Raw genomic sequence first — 19,981 nt, forward strand, 5'->3', positions numbered from 1 at the left:
GTGATTCTGAATGGGATTGCAAAATGTGTCTCCATACGCCTTAGAGCTAACCAAATTTCTGATTGTTGTTTTTCACATAGCCCTATAACATTTCATTTAATTTGCCCCTAAACATGATTATTATTTCATTTACATGTCTTTGCAACATGATTCATTTAAGCATAATACAATATCCAGAATAGGCTAAGCAGAAACAACTGTGAGCTAATGAAAAAAAAGTTGAGGGTCCCCAGATCATCTCGTAAACTGGATGAGGCTTTGCTTGGAAAAAGTTGAAGGCCTATGGTTTAACACAAAGCAGGCTATGTTCACGTTTGGGCTTACTTTGATTCTTAAACACGGGCGCCCCCTATGGGTGCATTGGCTCTGCACACTTTTAATGATTTGGATACACGTCTACAGCTGCAGCACTTGTGGTACCCTTACTATATGGGTACCCTGTACGCATATCGTCATTATAGTAAATCATATTTCAAATATTCATGAACACAGGGTAGTTAAATAGAATAAACGTAAAAAGAACAACAACATCTTCATCAACAACAAGACCAAAAAGATACAATTTCACAGAGTAGGAACCAATGTTGCCTTTCGTTGTTTCTGTAGGGGGAACATTCTCTACGGACATTTTCCGGAGATCAACAGCTGCTGCTAACGTCGGCTAAAATCAAGCGCAGTCACCCGTTTCTCCCAGTTGACTGGTAAGAAAATGTCATTGTGTCTATCGCTAGGCCTTTATATGAAAACAATTATCTTTATGAATGACAATCATACAACTAAAACGGCAACGTAATGTTTTCGAGACTGAATTTGTGACAACGTAGCTTTGCTGTTGCTATCGACTATAACACGGGTGTATCATGAAGATCGTGGGCTAGAAATCTAACTGTCTAACTATGATCTTGTCTTGCGGCACTAAATCAGGAAATGGCGCAGTAACATGTTAAATGAAGACTTGACATAGACTTGTGCAAAGCTGTATACAATAATTTCGTTTGGCGCATGTTTGCCTCACCGTAGCGCTAAAATAAAGCCGTCGTGTGGCAGTAAGTTACTCTGCCCTATGTAATGAGAATTCCAATGTGGTTGACGTTTTTTGTTATTCGTACAGGAGATCCAAAACACTTAAACAACATGGGTAAGTCAAATACATTTTCAACCCTCTTCTGCTTGATGTTGTCAAGCGATCGATTGACTAAAGACATTTGGCCCACTTCTTTTAACAGATATCACTTTGCGTGTTTTGCAGATGGTGAAGAAAGAACCTATGGTGGCTGTGAAGGTCCAGATGCTATGTATGTTAAGCTGATTTCTTCCGATGGCCATGAATTCATTGTGAAACGAGAACATGCTTTGACTTCTGGGACTATCAAAGCTATGTTGAGTGGACCAGGTAAAGTAATTAGTTCAATATGATGGAAGGAATAGGATATGACTTTATTCATCTCAAAGTGGAGAAAGTCACTTGTTACTTTACTGCAATGTACTGCACTCTGTAGAAATCCATTTCATTGCGTTTGGTGCCTGATAGCACGATGACTGGTGTAACAAGGATGTTCGTTAATATAATCTTGTATATAAAAAAGAGGGCAGCACATTATGAGCAGAGACTGTCCAGACCAGTTGTGATATTTTACTGAAACTTATCAACACATTGTCCTCAGGCTGGACGATCTGGCAAAAAAGAATCATGACATTTTTTTTTTTACTCATTTTGATCAATCTCGATTTAATTTTATTTTTTCATGATAAAAATAGATGAATGTAGCTGACTCATGAAGTTAGACACATCTTTTTTACAAACAGCTCAAACAATAACAAATGCTGTCCTCCAGCATTTTCATTTAACACACAAAATCTTCCATTGTCTCATCTAAACCCGTAAACTAGAACTTGTTTATTGACATTGACAAAAGTAGGGATTGCAATTTCGGTTACATTTTGATTCATTGCCCAATGCCCAGCCCTTAAATTTGAAGCGATTGTCTGTAGGTTTAAATGTTTTACAAATTCAATAGATTACATATTGATCACTGGGGCCTACAATTTGATGTGGCACAAGTAAGTAAGCGCTTGTGTTACAATAAAGTTAAATCAGGACCAAAACAAAGCTAAAATGGAACCACATTTGGAAACTAAAACTGTACTTTGGCATGTTTTTAAGTTCTGCTTTTGTTTTAGTGTTATGGTGCTTTCACACCAAATGCGTCTGAAATGTCAGGCATGGGGAATTTCTGTGTAATCACCATGTGAAGGCGCACACACAGGCAAATAAATTACTTGTGGAAGCGGATCATGCATTGGAGCGATGCAAATGCAGCTTCTTGTTACCCACAGATTGAACACAAACAGGGCATTACATGCAACAGGAGGAAGTGGATTTATGCGCTTTTACCAATCAGGGACAAAGCGCTGTTCTAGCATGGGCAGAGCAGATGCACAGCTCATCACTCATCTGGCTGTGTTAACTTAGAGCTCTATTATTGGGTGACGTTAATGAAATACTGATTATTATTGGGTTAATGGGCTGCTTGTATTGTAGTACAAACTGGTGAAATCTACTGTACGTCCAAGTATCTGCTGCAGCACAGGCTGGGGAAGGGGTTGAGAGGCCTGGGCAGTGAGAGGCCATGGAAGTGTGCACCTTCCCACTGCACCGAACCAGGGAAGGGAGTGATAGAGTATAGAAGGGCATCGCTGAGAGACCGGAGGCTTGAAAGCTGGGCGATGCTTACATTTAGTGTCGGAGGCCGGTAGCAAAGTTATTCTGTCACTTAGGCATGATCAAAGTATCAGAAAAAAAATGTATTCACATGTTTATGCTCAGAGAAAAGCGTGTGAAAAACAAAACCCAGAGGTTTTGACAAAATTGCGCAACAGCAGTAGCTCGTCCTGAAGCGAACAGAAGTGATACGTGCAAATGAAGACTCCAGCAGGTGATAAGCGTTTGGTGTGAAACAACTATTAGATTAATGTGTGTGTGTGTATCTATTTAAATGGAGCCTTTGAGATTTTGCTATATAGCCGATGGTGAGGTTTTGCAATATTGTCAGCTAATTTTGCAATAAAAAGAAAAAAATATTCTGCATAAAAAACTAAGCATGTTTTCGTGTCTCATTTTTTGCAGGTCAGTTTGCTGAAAATGAAACCAACGAAGTGAATTTTAGAGAGATTCCTTCTCATGTCCTCTCCAAGGTCTGCATGTACTTTACCTACAAGGTCCGATACACCAACAGCTCAACAGAAATCCCCGAATTTCCCATTGCCCCTGAGATTGCATTGGAGCTGCTCATGGCTGCAAACTTTTTGGATTGTTAAAAGTTTCACCATTATATAGTTGTTTGAGACTCCTTTTTTTTTTAAATAGAGATTTTCAGTATTTAACTTGCTTTGTGTGTGCATCATAAACACACATGTATCACAGTTGCTTTGTGTGTCATTGTTAAATGTTATATGCATCCACCGAACTGTCATACTTTTATTAGTAATAAATGTTTTTTGTTTTTTAAAGAGTTTTGGGCGGGCTGTATTGATGTCCTGGAATAACAAATTATCCTCCCTTACCCATACACAATGTTTTCCTCACCTATGCATCTGAATAAAGAATATTTGGTGAGATTTTTGGAAGCTTCATTCCTGGTTAATGCATAATTAAACCAAGAACCGTAGCTGCTATAATATAAGGACTGCATGATTAATAGCATTCATGAATTGTAACAATAAACGTTACATGCTGTTGCTAAGTTTGGACAATCATATTCCACAAACAGTGGCAAAATAGACAACATGTTATGAATCAAATTTAAAATCGTTCTTGGATATTGAATGTTTTAAAGCATCCTTTTGAAAAACTGGTTATGGATATATCTAATTAATTATCCTCGTTTTATTCTTTGAGGCAGACGTTAAAAATTTGAACAGTTTTGGCTGAATGATGACAGCTGTCCCTGGCATGGATCTGTAATATAATATATATCCACACAGTATTCTATAAATAATAGTCCCTGTTCCTGCTTGGACTGTTATCCTGTCAAAACAGCGTCGGTCACGTGACTCCTTGACGTACCGTGCTCAGCTCTCCTCTGATGCAGGGGGGTTTCCATCATGGCGTCGATGCAGGTAAGATACATTTGACAGCGATCTCATATTTAAATTCACCATGGCAGGGGTCGGTGTAACAAGAAATCTAATCCCTTATAAGTACACGCTCTTTTCCCAGTTATGACTGTACGAGCAGTAAAGCGAGTTTTATTGTACTAAGCTGTCAACAGTTAGCTCTTGGTCTTTGCTAGCATTACACTAGCCCATCGTTAGTCACAGTCACCAACACCGACAACCTTAGCACAAGTATTCGTATTCACATATACAATTGTGGGTGTACTACTCTATAAACACAGTATTGTATATTCAAGTATCTAAACGTTGATTAGTGACATTGAATTTCGTCTGACAGAAATGTTTTTTTGGTTACATTGTGAGGATTTGCTGTTTGCTAGCTTACGACACAGTGCGCAGATTGGGGTAGTTTCTGTTTCCTATGATGAACAGGTGCATTGCTTGGACAAGGTATTCTGAACTAATCGTTTGGTTTTATTTGCTGTAATTTCTCTTGAAAATCATAATCTTAAAGCACAATAAGTTTTTTTTTTCCATGTGTAAGGTGATTGTTGTGTTTGAGGGATAGCTACGTAGGTGTGACTTGGTGAAACTCGTTTTAATTCCCTGCCATTGCTCAACTGTAACGACGTCTTTTAGGTTACATTTGTGTGTCAGCCCACCATAGCTGAATGTACAAGCTTGTTTATTGTTGTTATATTTGCGTTTTAATATTGTTTACATGTCATTCCCCAGAAACGGTTACAAAAGGAGTTACTAGCCCTGCAAAATGATCCACCCCCAGGAATGACACTCAACGAAAAAAGTGTCCAAAACACAATAACACAGTAAGTAAGAATCATACATAAACGGCATTTACCATACATTCACTACAAAGTCATTTTAAACAAAAGAGTGCTGGCTAGAAGAGATTTTGGCTCTAGTAACTTCCAGATTACTGTTGAAGAAGAATTGGGGTCCATCTAGTGCGACAGCCTGCACAGACCCCTGTCTCTTATTCTCAGCGCCACTATTCATCCTATTGAATTATTAATCAGACAGCATGCCCATGTTGGGCTTAGGTAGCAGGGTTCGGAGACTGCTGCTTTGTTGACTTTTCTCTCTGGGTGTCTCAATGCCCTGTACAGCTGTCATTAATGGTGTTTTGTTCATCTCTACTCTCCACTAGTCTATTATACTACTCTCCATTTAGACTTCTCTGAATGGTTTTGTCTTGTTGCCACAGCATTATTGCCACCAAACATTTATCATCAATTATAGACACTATTGTTTGGTCTCAGGAATCAAGCAAAGTCTGGTTTCACATGATAGGTCTCCCAACCAGTTTGGCTGGCTTTTGTGCAAAGCCAGAATCCTGGGTTTGGATGGTATGCATAGGTGTGCTGCGGTTCCCATTCATGTGCGGAGAGGTCAGGTACCAGGCTGTTGTTTAGATGATGGCAGTAGATGGGGAACTGTGTGCTTTTATGAGCCTATATCGTGTTTATATATTGTTTAGCAACAATATGACTGATAAGTTCTCAATTTGATAGCTTTTGGTCACAGAGTACACTTAGACTGTACTGTGCATTTGATTACACCAGTATCTTGTTATACTGCTGCTTCAAATCAAATCATTTTCCCCAGCTAAGTACTTTTAGGTTATGTTGACTGCAATACTTGCCTTGCTATGGGGAATTTGATCATGTTGTGTATAATATATATCCATGTCCTCCTCAGAGTCATTGACTGTGGGAGGGACAGTCAAGACAGAATGCTTTTTCCGTGTCATAGAAAGATGGATATCACTTTGACCAGTTGGTATTAATAGAGTGAAGGGGCAACGACCTTGTAGGAAGACCTAAATGCTAAATTGCCCAAGGCTAAATATAAAAGGCGTACTGTAAGTCTATGAACTATAGCTGCTAGTCACTTTGGTGCTCTAGCTGCAGGAATTAGGTCAGAGATTGTGAAGCCCATCAGACTATTGTAAATCTGAGCATAATGATACATGTAGTTACATGTCATTTATTGTCCAACTGTGTTTAATACAAAAGTTTATTACAAAAATGTTGAAAACAACTCATTATTCAGAGCAAGACACCAAAGCCAGCAGCCCAGTCAGCAATGTTCTGTCTCCGTTTGAAAATAGAGTTGGTCCACGACCCCGCAATGATCAATAAAGTATCACATATTACTAAAGCACTGAATAAACCATCGGGGTGTTAAATGTCACTGGAATGAGTCAGTCTAAAAGCTTTTCTTGTCTAACGGCAGCATAGCTCTGTTGGAGATCATTTGATATACAGTGGATAAAATGAATGCTGAGCACATCACCATATTTCTCAGTAAATGTGTTTCTAATGGTGCCATTGGCAATAAATTGTCATCAGGTGTTGATAACAGTCCCAGTAATCAAACCATAGATCCATAGGGCCATCAATTATTATGTTCAATGTTAGAGAATAATCTGAAATGTTGCAGAATTAAGCAAACATGCAATCTGAAAAGTTGTAAATAATTTGTACAAAAGCTTTTGTTGGTAATAAATGCATCAAGGCTTTGCTTATATTGTAAAACTTGTCACATTCATTGCTCAGTTGTTTAGAGAGACTCAAAGCTAGACAAAAAACAAACTAAAATGTATCATGTGTATAATTACACGCACACTTAAGAATGTTATTGTTAATCACAGAGAAGTCATTTTCTTTACACTTTTTGGGGGGGGGATTTGCATTGCGTAAATGTACAATATGGAAAATGGCGACTCTAAACTGAGCTCGACATTGATTTAGCCATTTATGGATTATCAGCAACAACAGAAAACCGAGGGGTCATGAACTCAACCTATAGTTCTCATGCAATCTGTTGTCAAGGATGGCTTTTTACCAAATCTGTCCCTGCTCCGGATAGTTTTGTAATTGAGCTCAATAATCTTTGATACTTGTCTTTTCCAGGTGGATTGTAGATATGGAGGGAGCCCCTGGCACACTCTACGAAGGAGAAAAATTTCAGCTGCTTTTTAAATTTAGTAGTCGTTATCCTTTTGATTCACCTCAGGTAAGGAGGATTATGTTTTTGCAGCTGTTCTAAACTATATTACTCTTTGAACATGGTTAGTGTGTGGAAATAAGGTTTGGAATGAGGCATCGCTGGAATAAACCCAGCAGCAGATCATTTAGCTCAGGCACCAAGTGGATTACTTCAACTCAACTAATTCACTTGTCATGAGGATGACTCATCTATAAATAGTGAGCATATATGTGTAGGGTATGTGACAGGGTGAACACATGAACTCTCAGATCTGTCCATTGTGCATTAATAAGTCAGGATTTGTTTCTTTGTTTTGTGACGCAGGTTTATATTATTATATTATTGCCCTGCCCCTCATTGACAATAAAAGTACATTAAAACATACTCCATGCTCTGCTCACCGACATACATCCTGTCTGCTCTGGGAGGCCTGTTTGGTGGCGCACAGCTGTGACCCATTGTTATCCTGCATTAACGACTCAGACGCCCTCCATCGTTTGGCTTTTCGGATTGCAATCTCAAATCAAGCCCTTCTCTGCCTTCCTCTGACTCGTGAATCAATACATGTGCATATGGCCACGTCTGCCCTTGTGTGGTATCGTTTGTTTTGTTTGGCTTTCTTTGGTTTTGATGTCCGTTTTTCTTTCTAAACCTGAGCTCACCTCACTCTGGCCTCTTTGCCCTAATCCTGGAGCCCCATGTTAAAGCTTACACTACCACAGCTTACAGCAAAGTCAGATTTCAGCAACTAATGAAAAACTGACTGTCCATCACAAACAAAAATAGCCCCAAAGTATGACTTAAAACATTGGCATATTGATTGTCTGCTGTATTATGTAGTGGGTTCAGAAAGCTTTTAGACCTCTCTTAATTTGATCTCTTTTATTATGTAGCAGCAGTCTGATATGAGTCATTGTAACAAAACATGAGGCTAAATTAGAAATATACTGCCTAGAGCTGAACTTGATATAAATCTCAATCAGAAGTAAGATGTCAGTGATTACAGTATGTGATATAACGTGGCTTCTAGCGACCATTACGATCATAATTTGGCAATATATTGTGCAGGTGGGGATCTTACTCACATGCTACTGAAAGGGACATCCTCCATATAAGACATATTTAAGATAAGAGAGCAGAATTACTCAGAATAATTAGCCATATCGGTCAAAGAACTGAAAGTTTGTTAAATGTTGGGTAAATATTGTCACTGAGGCACGAGGAACAATCTATCCCATGTCCCGTAGAATCATTTTTGGAATTCAAACCATCTACCTCTGGATATCCGCAAAGCTTTTGTCAAACATTCCCTAGATTGCAGGGCTGTTGTTGGAAAGTGTGGGCAAAGACTGAAGTAAGCTACTTTGTGTGTTTAAGGCCCCATACCTGATTTGTTTTGTTTTGTTTACAACAATGAAATGTTAGCTGTGGTGCCAACTCATTCCCAACATCCCTAATGCATTTGTAACGTACCAATTTAACACAGGGTTGACTTTATAGATCAGATTTTTGGTGTCCATGTAAAAGCCAGTGTCCCTGTCAGAGTAATGCTACACAAACCAATGCATATTTAAACCATGTTTCATATCACAACTTGTATAAACGTTCATTAACATTCTAGTTCATTCTAGTAGTGGAATGTTGTGAAATGTGCTTATAAACTCATCCCTGTGAAGAGTTGGCATATTAGAAATGTGTTTGGAATGCAGGTACAAGGCCTTTAAAACATGACGCGCTGGTAAACACTGGTTGTTCTTTGTTGCAGGTAATGTTCACAGGAGAGAATATACCTGTCCACCCACACGTGTATAGCAACGGTCACATCTGTCTATCTATTCTAACGGAGGATTGGTCGCCAGCCCTCTCAGTGCAATCCGTTTGTCTTAGCATTATCAGCATGTTGTCCAGCTGCAAAGAAAAGGTAGGGCACACCAACTACATGCTCTGCTAATTTTGTGTTTTGCCTTGCCTTCTGTGAATTAACTCACCTCTCCTTTCTGCAGAGACGACCCCCTGATAATTCATTTTATGTAAGAACGTGTAACAAAAATCCAAAGAAGACAAAATGGTGGTATCATGGTAAGCACCTTTTCAATCAGGGCTGCAGAATAACATTTGGTGTTGGTTGTAAAACTTGGCTTAAAGGGATATTTCAGGATTTTTGACATAGGGTCTCATTTCCTAGTAATCCAGAGTGTTGCTGATTTCTGGAGATTTTTTTTTTGTAATTCCTGCAGTTCTTATATTGGAAGAGTTTATCAGCTAGCCTGCATTAAAAACAGTCTGACCCAAGCACAGTGCACCTGAGGCAAATCACTTAAAACACCAGACTAACAATATAAATGTAAATGTAAATCATTTTAACCATTTTGCATTTAAAATAACTTATATTTGAGCAACATCAGCTTCTTGGTTGTAAGTGATCTACTAGAAAATAGTCTGTGAGTGATCTGCTAGAAAATAGTCCCTCAAAATGAGATCATTCATGTGATGCAAGGTCAGTTATTTTCCCAAAATTATTCTATCGACACAAACATTTATATTGTTTTAAGTGATTTGCCTCAGGTGCACTGTGGAGCGGGTCAGACTGTTTTTACTGCAGGCTAGGTGATCCCGTAGGAATGCGCTAGCCTTGCACTAGCCTAGCGCCACGAAACTCTTCAAATATAAGAACTGCATGAATTACAAAAAAAATATCTCCAGAAATCAACAACACTCTGGATAACTAGGAAATGAGGCCCAATGACAAAAATCCTGAAATATCCCTTTAACCAGAAGAGAACTTAATTGTAACGCAACCTGAAAACAGGGTTTAATGCCAACACTTCATTCAGCAATACTATAATTTACAACTACACATTTTAATATTGACATAAAAATAAAGGGGAAAAATGGTATTGGCTGCATCATTGTTTTAACTCCTCGCCCACAAATAAAAATAGAATATTATTATGACAGCTACACTTAATTCTATGTTACTTATGATGATGTTGATTCAACTGGCTGCAACCAAGTAAATTATTTAGTAGCCTATGTTTGCAAATTGTTCTCACTCTGGAGCTCTGTCAATGTAACCTTCCCATGTACAGTTATGTTACACTTAATGTAATGTGTTTCTTTGTCTCCACAGATGATACGTGCTAATGTAAAAACTTTGTAATAAATGTAGAAAAAGGAGTCCTACTGAACTATATAAAGCACTTTTTAATCATTCAGTCTTTGAACTCTGACCTGGCACAGTGGACACCGTGCGTCGGACGCTTTGGAGTGGACTGCATTTCCCTATGGGACGGACAGACGCATGTTTCGGTCAGTTCTACTATAAGGAACATTTTAAAAACCCTCTCAGAGCGGACTGGTAGTCATGCAAAAAGGAAGCGTTCATAGTAACTTAATTGTTTTGCGATTGTTAGGTTTTTGTTTATTGTTTGTGAGAGAATGCAGTCTCATGAGGTCCTTGTTATGTGCAATAACTGATGGATGCATGCTTGGGCCTACAAATCCAAATTGTTTTCCAGGAGGGATTTGAGTCCTACAATCCCAAGATAATGCTCTATTAATTGTTTTGTTTTTTGTTTCTCTACTACTATATGCACTGTGAAAGTAAAAAGTGAATTGGCACTATCAGATCATCACTCCTGTCGCAGGTGCACTGTACAGCCCTCCACTCGGTTACAATGTTAAGTGAGTTAGATTTGTGTTTTTGACGGCGTTCATCTTCCACTGAACAGACTGTGGGTACAGATGGGAGTTTTGGCTGTGATGATGGAGCTCTTAGTCAGCTGACACAATCTTTACAAAGCTGGACCGAACATGTGTAGTGTTCATGAAATGTCCCGGCTTAAAAGATGTACAACAGCGTCTTTCTTCCATTTTCAGAATGTTTGTAGCTTCATTTGTTTCAAGTCATGCTTTAATTCTGTCTGATTTTTAAATGTTGATTTTGTACTTTTTTTTTTTTTTTTTTCATCTAGCTATGGAGTTGTTTTAAATGGGTCAGTACCATTTGTATTTTTTTATTTAATTTAAACTTTTGAGGTCAGAAAGGTAGTGAAAAGAGTCACAAGGTTTGTGATTACCCCTGGTCAGAGTTTTTGGCTCAGGTACTTTTTTCAATATATAGATCAGCTCTAAAAAAAAAAAAGATTACCTATTAAATATTTTGAATTATATTTTCACCAAAAGAGACTGTTATGTTGTAAAATGACATGTCTGAAACTTATTGTACAGTATATATATATAAATACAATTGTTCGATGATGTAAACTAAATTAGCAGGGGGTGCATTTAGTTTATAGCAGGGTGTTGATTTTAATAACAATAGGAGTGCTTTATTATTTTTTGATTGCTATAATTGGGACATGTACAGTCCTCTTGAAACACATTTAGTAGTTTTCGGTGGGGGTGCATGCCGTTTCAAACCCTACGCTTTTTTCCTTATTGGCATTGGACATTGTGACATCTCTATGTCTTTCCATTTAAATAATTATTTATGGAATTAATATTATAAAACCTCACGTCTGGAGGCTGTGTGACTCTATAGGCCTTTTCGGGCTGTAATCACTCCATTCCTAAAGGGTTTATCGCCATCCAGTTTAAGATACTTGAATTTTAACATCATTATTTGCTTTTATTTTCTGTTTTCTGTCTTATTTGATTTTCATGAATGAGTGAATGTGATGATACTATAATGTTTAAGAGATTACGGCAGCACACAGCAATCTTCAGACTTCTCTAAACCATTTCATTATGTTAGTTTGATGGGAACTTTACCTGCTGTAAGGAAGGATATTTGGTGAAATGCAGTCATCAGTTTAGGGCAGTAGATTAGTTTGGTTTGGAAATGCTTTGAGTGAATCTGTTACTTGGGGCTGATTGTGTCATGTTTTTTTGTTTTTTTTTCTCCTTTTTTCCAGTTTAGTTTAAAGTGTTGCAGGTTATTATGAGTGATCAACACTAATGAGAGTGTTTTTATTTATATTTTGACATGTGTTTTGGGATGTGCAAGCTCCATGTAATAGGTGCCTGTTCATTTTCATAATCGACAATAAAAACAAAGATTCACTTTTATTGAAAATGGACCCAGTTTTATCGCTTTTGTGTGTGTGGGTGAGCAACCTTTTACAGAGCTAATTATTATTTGATTTTAAAAAAACAACAAATGGATTACCTAGTTATACTGATTTAAAAAAATAATCTTTACCTCAGTTTTGGGCACCAGCCTGATGTTTGGAAACAATTGTCCTAGTTTAGTTTGGCTTAATTCACAAAACTGCTACTTTTTTAATACTATACAGTGCCTGCATGATCTGGCACTAAGCCCATTATCAGTTACTTAAGAGATAAGGGTCTGCAGGATAGTATCACAATGTGCAAGTGTTCCTGTCCTTGGTAGAAAGACATGACATGATTAATTTTAGAGTTGATTGTATTATAAAATGGTCAACTTAACTCATAATCTCAAGTTTACACTGTGTTCAACTTAATTTCTGCTGTGACACCGACAATCAGTTGGAGGTAAGTCCTATTTTGAAGTTGAAAGTAGTGAAACTAGTAAAGTGAATTAAAAAGTTGTATATTGGCGCCATCTGTTGGTGATACTAATATGTTACTGAAATGTATGTCAGATTAATTTATTCTAATCTGGCAATTTTCCCAATTATAATCATGCATTTTATAGTTTATAAGTTCCACTCTGTGTGCATTGTTACCGTTTAGGTGCGCCATCTGTTAACACTGACCAACACTTAAATTGTCAAAATGGAGTTTATTAGTATGTGATCAATGAATAACAGCAAGAAGAAGTGAATGTTTAGTTATGATGCTAAAGTTTACACAGAGAAGTTTGCAATTTTGCAGCTTTTCATTTCACAAAGTTGCAACTTGCACGGCCGATGGAAGCGAAGCAGGACCAAACCACTGGGCAGAGCGCAGGGGTGCGTAATTCATTCAACAGTCAAACCTCTAACAGCTCGTTGTAAAAGGCATCTTAAGTCACTTATTATTTGCCCTTTAAAGAAACGATACATGTATCAAAAACACCAACAAAATCCCCCTGTTGTCTGTTTATTTGAGTACATTTCAATAGTTTTCTTTTCTGTCGAATGCGGTGGTCTGCTCCCACTTCATCCAGTTCTCTTTAGTGTTTGCCAATGTTGGAGGTGTAACTGGGGTCTGGCCCTGGATAAAGGTAAAAAATAACCTTAGATGTTAACCCTTTGTAGCCGTAGGTTCTTCACGGGATCGGTCACACTGTTGTCAGTCCTTGTATGATGTTTTGGGCGAATGAAATTGCCCGGACTTTGGCGGAGGATGGATGGGGCCGTGTGGGGATGCTAGCAAAGGGGTATTGGCCGATGTGCAGCCATTATGAGCTTTAACCGGCTAAACTAGCGTAGCTGGATGTGGCTACACATTTTTAAGACAACCTGGTCCACTGCAAGGATACAATCTTCATTGCATGCATTATTATTCATTCTTTGCACGTGGTTTTAGCGACTGACATTTGCAGGAAGGACTGTTTTGTGTGGGTTCATCGTTAGCCTGCTGCTAAGCACATTCAGTTCTGGATTGAGGGGTTGCAGGCAAGACAACCCTGTAGCTCTGCCAGTCAACCCCATCGTTTCATATTACTGAGCTGGTACATTAGGAATGCACAATATCAATACACTACTGACTGTCACTGCACGGAAACGGGTATGCGAGTGTGCCCGTGCATAGAAAGTGTATCCTGGTCAAGTAGTAAGAAGTGAATCTTCAGGCAATGTACTGCTCCGACAACAGTCATTATTAAATCACACAATCTCACCCATTCATTTGAACTCCGACTGTCTGGCCGTGGTTATTTTTACAACCAGTGTTATTTACCATCAGGAGCATTATGCCTATTGTGTTAGTTATCATGTTAATTGCGTAAAATTTGGCCAAAGGTGTTGGAAATAACTGTTTCAATATAGACTAGGAATATTGTCCTAATCTATATAATTTAGAATTTTCAAAGCCAGCATTTTCTGACAGTGCTGTTTGGTGGATCTGAGATCTTGCTGAACATAGTGACCCACTCAATTTCCTCTATTTGTGTGATATTACGTGCCATATACAAAGCAACACTAGCTTTATAGTACATAGTTTCCTATCTGTGCGTTCTCCGGCCTGTGGCTACCTTGTAAATTATGTAAACAAATCATGCTTTGTTTTTGTTTTGATTTTAAAATCTGGTTAAGTGATGTTTCGCTACCTCCAAGCTGTTAGACATGAAACATAATAGAACTTAAAGTGTCTTGTTTGGGCCATCACAAGTTACTTTTCCTGGAGAGCTGGGTTGCAGTAACATGAGCAAAGATTCTTCCCATAAAGGGTCATTGTCTAACTGTATAAGCTTTTGGATTAGAATGTGAGATAGGCCCAGGGCTGCTCAATTTGAAGTCTGCCCTTTCAAGCAACTTCAAATGAAACTACACAGCTACAAAACAGTATTTTATTTATCTTTTCTTTTTCATTTCATATTGTGCCCATATGCTAACATGTTTGTGGTGTTATATGAAGGAAAAGAGCATGGCTCAAGTCAAAGTACAGACCTCAGCGCCCCTGGCTGGTCCTGGCCTCTCTCCTGGAGCTCCTGCAGCGGCCGTGGCCAGCCCTGGAGCCCTGAGTCTGCAGGCCTCTATCAACGGCACCAGCCCAGCCCCAGCCCCCACATCCGGCTGCCCCGCTCCTGCAGGCGGATATGGGGACCCCCCTGTGTCTCCTTCCCTCCCAGGTACAGTCCATATCACCACCTCTACATAGTGTTTTATTGCAGTGGATTCTAGTTTGGATACACACATCATCATGGCTTAAAGATATTATTTTACAAAGAAATAAAGACGACTAGATGATAATAATGAACTAATGCACAGCAGCTGATGTTATCCAGAATCATTTTACAAGTATATTGCTTTGGAGAGATTATTAAATATAATATAATATATTATATTATATATCAAATATATCATAAACAGTTGTATTACAGTTAAAGTCAGTAATGCTGCCCGTATTTGTGTTCAGGCTCACCCCAGGAGAACATGGCAAACCCTAAAGAGAAAACTCCAATGTGTTTGGTGAATGAGTTAGCCCGTTTTAACAGGATCCAGCCACAGTATAAGCTGCTCAATGAGAGAGGGCCTGCACACGCAAAGGTACCACTCTTGTGTTTAATTTCTCTCATTTATGCATTATGACCACATGCATTGACCTTTACATGTTATTCTGTAACTGTTCATTTAGATCTTCACCGTTCAGCTGACTCTTGGGGAGCAGGTTTGGGAAGCTGAGGGCACCAGCATCAAAAAGGCCCAGCACTCCACTGCAGCCAAAGCGCTGGCTGAGAGCGTGCTTCCCCGGCCAGCACCACGCTCCCCAAAAGTGGACATCAACAGTAACCCAGGTACTGCCATGTCATCACTGTCTTAAATGATACAAGAGAAGACAAATGACTCATTTTGTGCTATGGCTTTCTTGAAAAATGTGTTAAAGGATCTATATCATGCTATTTTAGCCATTCCAAAGTTAAGTATAGGCATGCATATGATATATTGTACCTCTACCATTATGGAGCACTCATTTTTGTGATAAATATAAGTGTTTTCTGGAGGTATTTTTCAAACCCGGAAGACACAACGCTTCGATTCAGTTAACTCCGCCCCCTCTCTCCGCACATACAACTTCACCGTAATATAAATAAACAACAATAAGTGAAGTTACTTCACGATGCAGTTATACGGAGTTGACATCTGCAACACAGCTTCATAAATGGCTAACACACAAGCTAATATGCTAACCTGCGTTTGGATTGACTCACCACTCTGGTCCATCGCTGTTTACATTATGGGACTTGCGTTGGTTATAAAAGTTAATCCACTTTGATTCTGGTGAAGGTTCACAAACATCCATCAGTGACAGTCACAGAAAAACACCATTTTGGTGATAGTCGCTGAATCCCGGAGAAAAAAAACAGCTTCTGAGAGAGTGGCCTCTTCTTGAAAAAGGTTGAATAAACTCCTCGTAGCCAAACGCGCTTCTTTTTCTCCGTCCGTGACATTATCGTTAGGTAGGATAAAGAACAGGTGTGTCCAGAATAAGTTGCAACGAGCTCCATCTTCACAGCTGCAGCGCAAACATGACTGATCTGTTCAGACGCTCAGGGATGTGTTTGTTTTGGCCTCAGCTGACCTGGAAGCACCTCGGGCACATCCTTTTTTTTTTTTTTTTCCCTTCACTTTTTTTTTCTCTTTGTTTCTCTCTTACAACAGAAATAATTAAAAGGCTGTTTTACAAATTAAAATCCGGCCGTAAACATAGAGTTAAGACATTACATTACAGACGTCGAGCACTTCCGTTCCGCTGTTACGACACAACTGAACAGGTCAGTCGTTCACCAGGAGAGGGAGGCGCAGCTGCTCAGAGAGCAGGATTCAGGAGGATTACTGAGAGCTGCGTGAATGAAGCCACAAACCACTCTGGGGATGTTTTTGATAAGGAAATAGCATAACAACATGGCTAAAAGCTCTAAAAAGTCGATTTTGCATGATATAGGACCTTTAACTCCTCAGTTCATACACAAGGCAATTCCAAGTGCTTCACAGTTACATACATTACAGTTACAAATAATAAACAAATAAAGATAAAATTACAAGAAAGCAGATATAATCAGTGCATAAAATGCTAAATGGTTTCAACTTATATAGTGCTTTTCTACCTTCATTAAGCCCAAAGCGCTTTACAGCAAAGATCCACTCACCCATTCACACTCTTACTTATACACCAATGTACGCAAACACTGGAGGCAAGGTGGATGAAGTGTCTTGCCCAAGGACACAACGACATTGTGCATCTTCAGGACCTACCGACTCCGCCACTGTCGCCCCATAAAACATCAATGAAATAATGAGTATTTATTATTCATTAATTACGGCTAAATCTGCCTGGATTTGAACAGTTTCAAAGTTCAGAGTCATCCTCATGAAGACCTCCAGATTTTAGCTGTGTAAAGCTGAAACGCAGCCTCATCGTGTTTATTACTGACTCTAAGAACAAGCACAAGACCCTTCCCCGAGGGGCCCGACTTGCTGTTTTGCATTTGATTTCTGGCATTTAGGTACATTTTGACACATTTCAAAATCGCTTTTGACACTTGTTGTTCTTTGTTGATTTATATAGGCAGCATAACACCAACAGTAGAGCTGAATGGCCTGGCTATGAAGAGAGGGGAGCCAGCTATCTACCGGCCATTGGATCCTAAACCAATGCCCAACTACAGAGCAAACTATAACTTCAGAGGGATGTTCAACCAAAGGTAAACACTCGGTATACACGTTAAATGTATGGCCACAGTCATTAGTCTTGGCACTGGCGTTGTCTGGACATGGTTTTGATATATTTCCAGGGGCCTCTACCGGCATTGTTTCTTTGATCCCCTCAGCTTAGATCTGTGTTGGGCTCAGACCATGCGCCCCATATGCTCCCCAAACTGATGAAACATGGTGCCCTCGTGGCATCCTTTTACACTCAGTCTCTGTCAGCCCTCTTGTTTCCTTTTGACTTTGTGTCTGCTTTCCTGGAGCCATTCAGCCATTTCACCTACGCCATAAAAGTGTCACAGAGGTGCAATTAATGATGTTCTCCCAGTAAGCGATGTAAGATTACTGAGACGGGTGGGTACGGTTGACTCTAGAGGTGTTTGATGTTATCCATCAGCCCTGACGAACCAGTGGAGTGTGGGAATCCCTGCTTCTCCCTCTATTTGCCAAACACATAAACACATGGCTGATTCAAGGTGGCAGCTAAATGTAAATATTACTGAGTTTATTATGTCCTCCAGTTTCTGTTGTGATGTATAATTTGACAGAAAAATGCTATAAATCTTTACAGTTTGAAAAGAGGAGAAACATATGGCTCCAGATAGAGTAAACCAACCCATATTTGGTTATTTTTAACATGAGCTAACCAACAGAGGTCCTGCAGGTGGCAGTGTTTCCTCATTTCAGAACCACTGCCTTTGGACACTTCAATTACAGAACACCCATTTTGTAACATCTTTCCTGCAGTTTTACCTATACTGTTTTTTAGTGTGGATTTGTCATATCCTAATATTGATTTTATAGGACGGAACATGGCTAAAATTAGAAGACACTACGCATTATGTTCTTCTCACAAACTTTGGCTTCTGACGGTCCCAAGGCAGTGCTTTCCATTGCTAAATGTGTAGATATTTGAAAGAAAAATGCACAGACAATGCCAAAAAATGTGATTCAGTTGCTGTGTTGGATAACTGCGTCTAGTCAGCAGACAGTCTCGCATCTGGCTCACATCTTCTCCCATTTGATCCGTGCAGGAACAAACATGGGGTGCAAGATAAATGTCTGCGGGGTAGAACACCAAATCTGTTTCCAGCATGTGTCTGTCAACGTGATCTGTCACTGTGATGGTTTTTGTGACAGGAGTCTGCTGTTGGGACAGAGGTGCCGAGTGCGCGCCAGAAACACTCCAAACACTTATGTCCCGCCAAGGTCATCCGTGTTTTCACAAGGTCCTTCTTTTACTGTGGTCAAGGCGGTTATTAATGAAAGCGAATATGACTTCTCTTCATAAGATGACTGAATATGTGCTGGAGTGACGCGCTATGTCCACTATCAGTCACCCTAATGATGCTGCAGGGAAGGGAAGGTTTCCATATATCCCATGTCCTTACCTATTATGATGAATAAGAGTGATCCAGAGGCATGTTGATGGAGAATCCCACCATTAAAAGGGCAGCCTGGCTCTGATCCATCAGTGCACTAATCACCTCCACGACCAGTATTGATTCCTTCAGAAAGTGCCCTGATGAGAAAATATGGCAATAATATGAAATGTGCATTTATCTGTGTCTTAATGAATCTTATTTATGGTGAAGGGTCTTGGCATAATATCCGACCATCCAAGTCTGCGCTCAAACCGGAGATTCATGGTTGTCCTAATGGAGAGACATTGTTCATTCCTAAATACTGATTCTCTCTCATTCTTTCTATATATATATTTTTTATTCCAGCATGATTCAATAAGTGACGGAGGTGCCGTGCAACATTATTAGGAAATCCAGCCCAAATGATTCACAGACATTACTAGTGAATAAGGAAAATATTTGGGTTATCTAGATATGCGGTTACATCACCTCTCACCTCAAGGACCATGCCTGACTCCCGTGTTATCATTGGAACACCTGTTTCCATTGACTCATCGTGGGCTCCTCTAAATCTGAGGTTTCCTCCTCGTCTCTACGGAGGGAATACATTGTGCATTGTGTCAAGGAAGTGATATCGAATAGGACTTTCCCTGTTGGAGCAAGACGACGTAGTCTGAAGCCACCCACCTTCTCTCATTGTGTTATGACCATTCCAGTGTAGCAGCTGGGAGAGCTGTGTGCCGAGTGCTGATACTTCCTTATGAGTCGCATATCATATTTTACAGATCCGTTTAATCGATGTAGGCCAGAATAAAATTCCACACGCTTGAGTTGGAGCAGTAGAATTATGCAGTACAGTGAGTCATTAACTTTACGAGTCACTGCATAGGTTGAAACTTTGGCAGATTGAGTATTTTATTTTTGCTGTGACACTGGAGGTGAAGGACACAGTGGACCGGCCAACACTGACGTATCCTCTCTCACCTGGTTTTGGTTTCTCATTCTCACATTTGCCAAATACAGTGGGAAAGGCATTACTTCAATAGTCATAAGTCATTCATGTGGGTATCGGGGGGTTGCTGGTACAACCTGCTGTGCATATACTGTTGTTGTCCCTTGATAATACTTACACCACTGCCCACTCCAGTCACA

General features: G+C 39.5%; 3 protein-coding genes across 4 annotated transcripts in view; all 3 read left to right on the forward strand.

Moving 5' to 3' along the window:
* Positions 1 to 602: 602 nt before the first annotated feature.
* Positions 603 to 3,616, forward strand: eloca (elongin C paralog a). The gene is made up of 4 exons (XM_079576543.1): positions 603 to 701; positions 1,112 to 1,138; positions 1,250 to 1,393; positions 3,128 to 3,616. Exons 2-4 carry the CDS (start codon positions 1,135 to 1,137, stop codon positions 3,316 to 3,318), a joined length of 339 nt encoding a protein of 112 aa, XP_079432669.1. The 5' UTR covers positions 603 to 701; positions 1,112 to 1,134; the 3' UTR covers positions 3,319 to 3,616.
* Positions 3,617 to 4,055: 439 nt separating this feature from the next.
* On the forward strand, positions 4,056 to 12,184 carry ube2wb (ubiquitin conjugating enzyme E2 Wb). Its single transcript, XM_079575839.1, has 6 exons — positions 4,056 to 4,119; positions 4,852 to 4,943; positions 7,053 to 7,155; positions 8,894 to 9,049; positions 9,132 to 9,207; positions 10,259 to 12,184. The coding sequence occupies exons 1-6, from the start codon at positions 4,105 to 4,107 to the stop codon at positions 10,270 to 10,272; spliced, it is 456 nt and encodes a 151-aa protein (XP_079431965.1). The 5' UTR covers positions 4,056 to 4,104; the 3' UTR covers positions 10,273 to 12,184.
* A 1,060-nt stretch (positions 12,185 to 13,244) lies between these two features.
* The window catches only part of stau2 (staufen double-stranded RNA binding protein 2), a 104,053-nt gene continuing 97,316 nt past the window's right edge, over positions 13,245 to 19,981 (forward strand). For both annotated transcript variants that reach the window (XR_013793839.1, XM_079575812.1), the window contains exons 1-5: positions 13,245 to 13,318; positions 14,674 to 14,887; positions 15,175 to 15,305; positions 15,394 to 15,553; positions 17,326 to 17,461. Coding sequence is in view for 1 of the 2 variants with exons in the window: in XM_079575812.1 (XP_079431938.1) it covers positions 14,683 to 14,887; positions 15,175 to 15,305; positions 15,394 to 15,553; positions 17,326 to 17,461 (632 nt within the window). In the remaining variant the exon portion in view is untranslated. The remainder of the gene's footprint in view (positions 13,319 to 14,673; positions 14,888 to 15,174; positions 15,306 to 15,393; positions 15,554 to 17,325; positions 17,462 to 19,981) is intronic.

The sequence above is a fragment of the Gobius niger genome (genome assembly GCF_951799975.1).
Source record: "Gobius niger genome assembly, chromosome: 18".
NCBI classification, from domain to species: domain Eukaryota; kingdom Metazoa; phylum Chordata; class Actinopteri; order Gobiiformes; family Gobiidae; genus Gobius; species Gobius niger.

Bases quoted from the DNA above. Each gene is read 5' to 3' on its own strand.
- eloca (XM_079576543.1), top strand. The intron at 1,394-3,127 runs GTAAAGTAATTA...CATTTTTTGCAG, and splicing joins AGCTATGTTGAGTGGACCAG to GTCAGTTTGCTGAAAATGAA.
- ube2wb (XM_079575839.1), top strand. The intron at 4,944-7,052 runs GTAAGTAAGAAT...TGTCTTTTCCAG, and splicing joins GTCCAAAACACAATAACACA to GTGGATTGTAGATATGGAGG. The intron at 7,156-8,893 runs GTAAGGAGGATT...TCTTTGTTGCAG, and splicing joins ATCCTTTTGATTCACCTCAG to GTAATGTTCACAGGAGAGAA.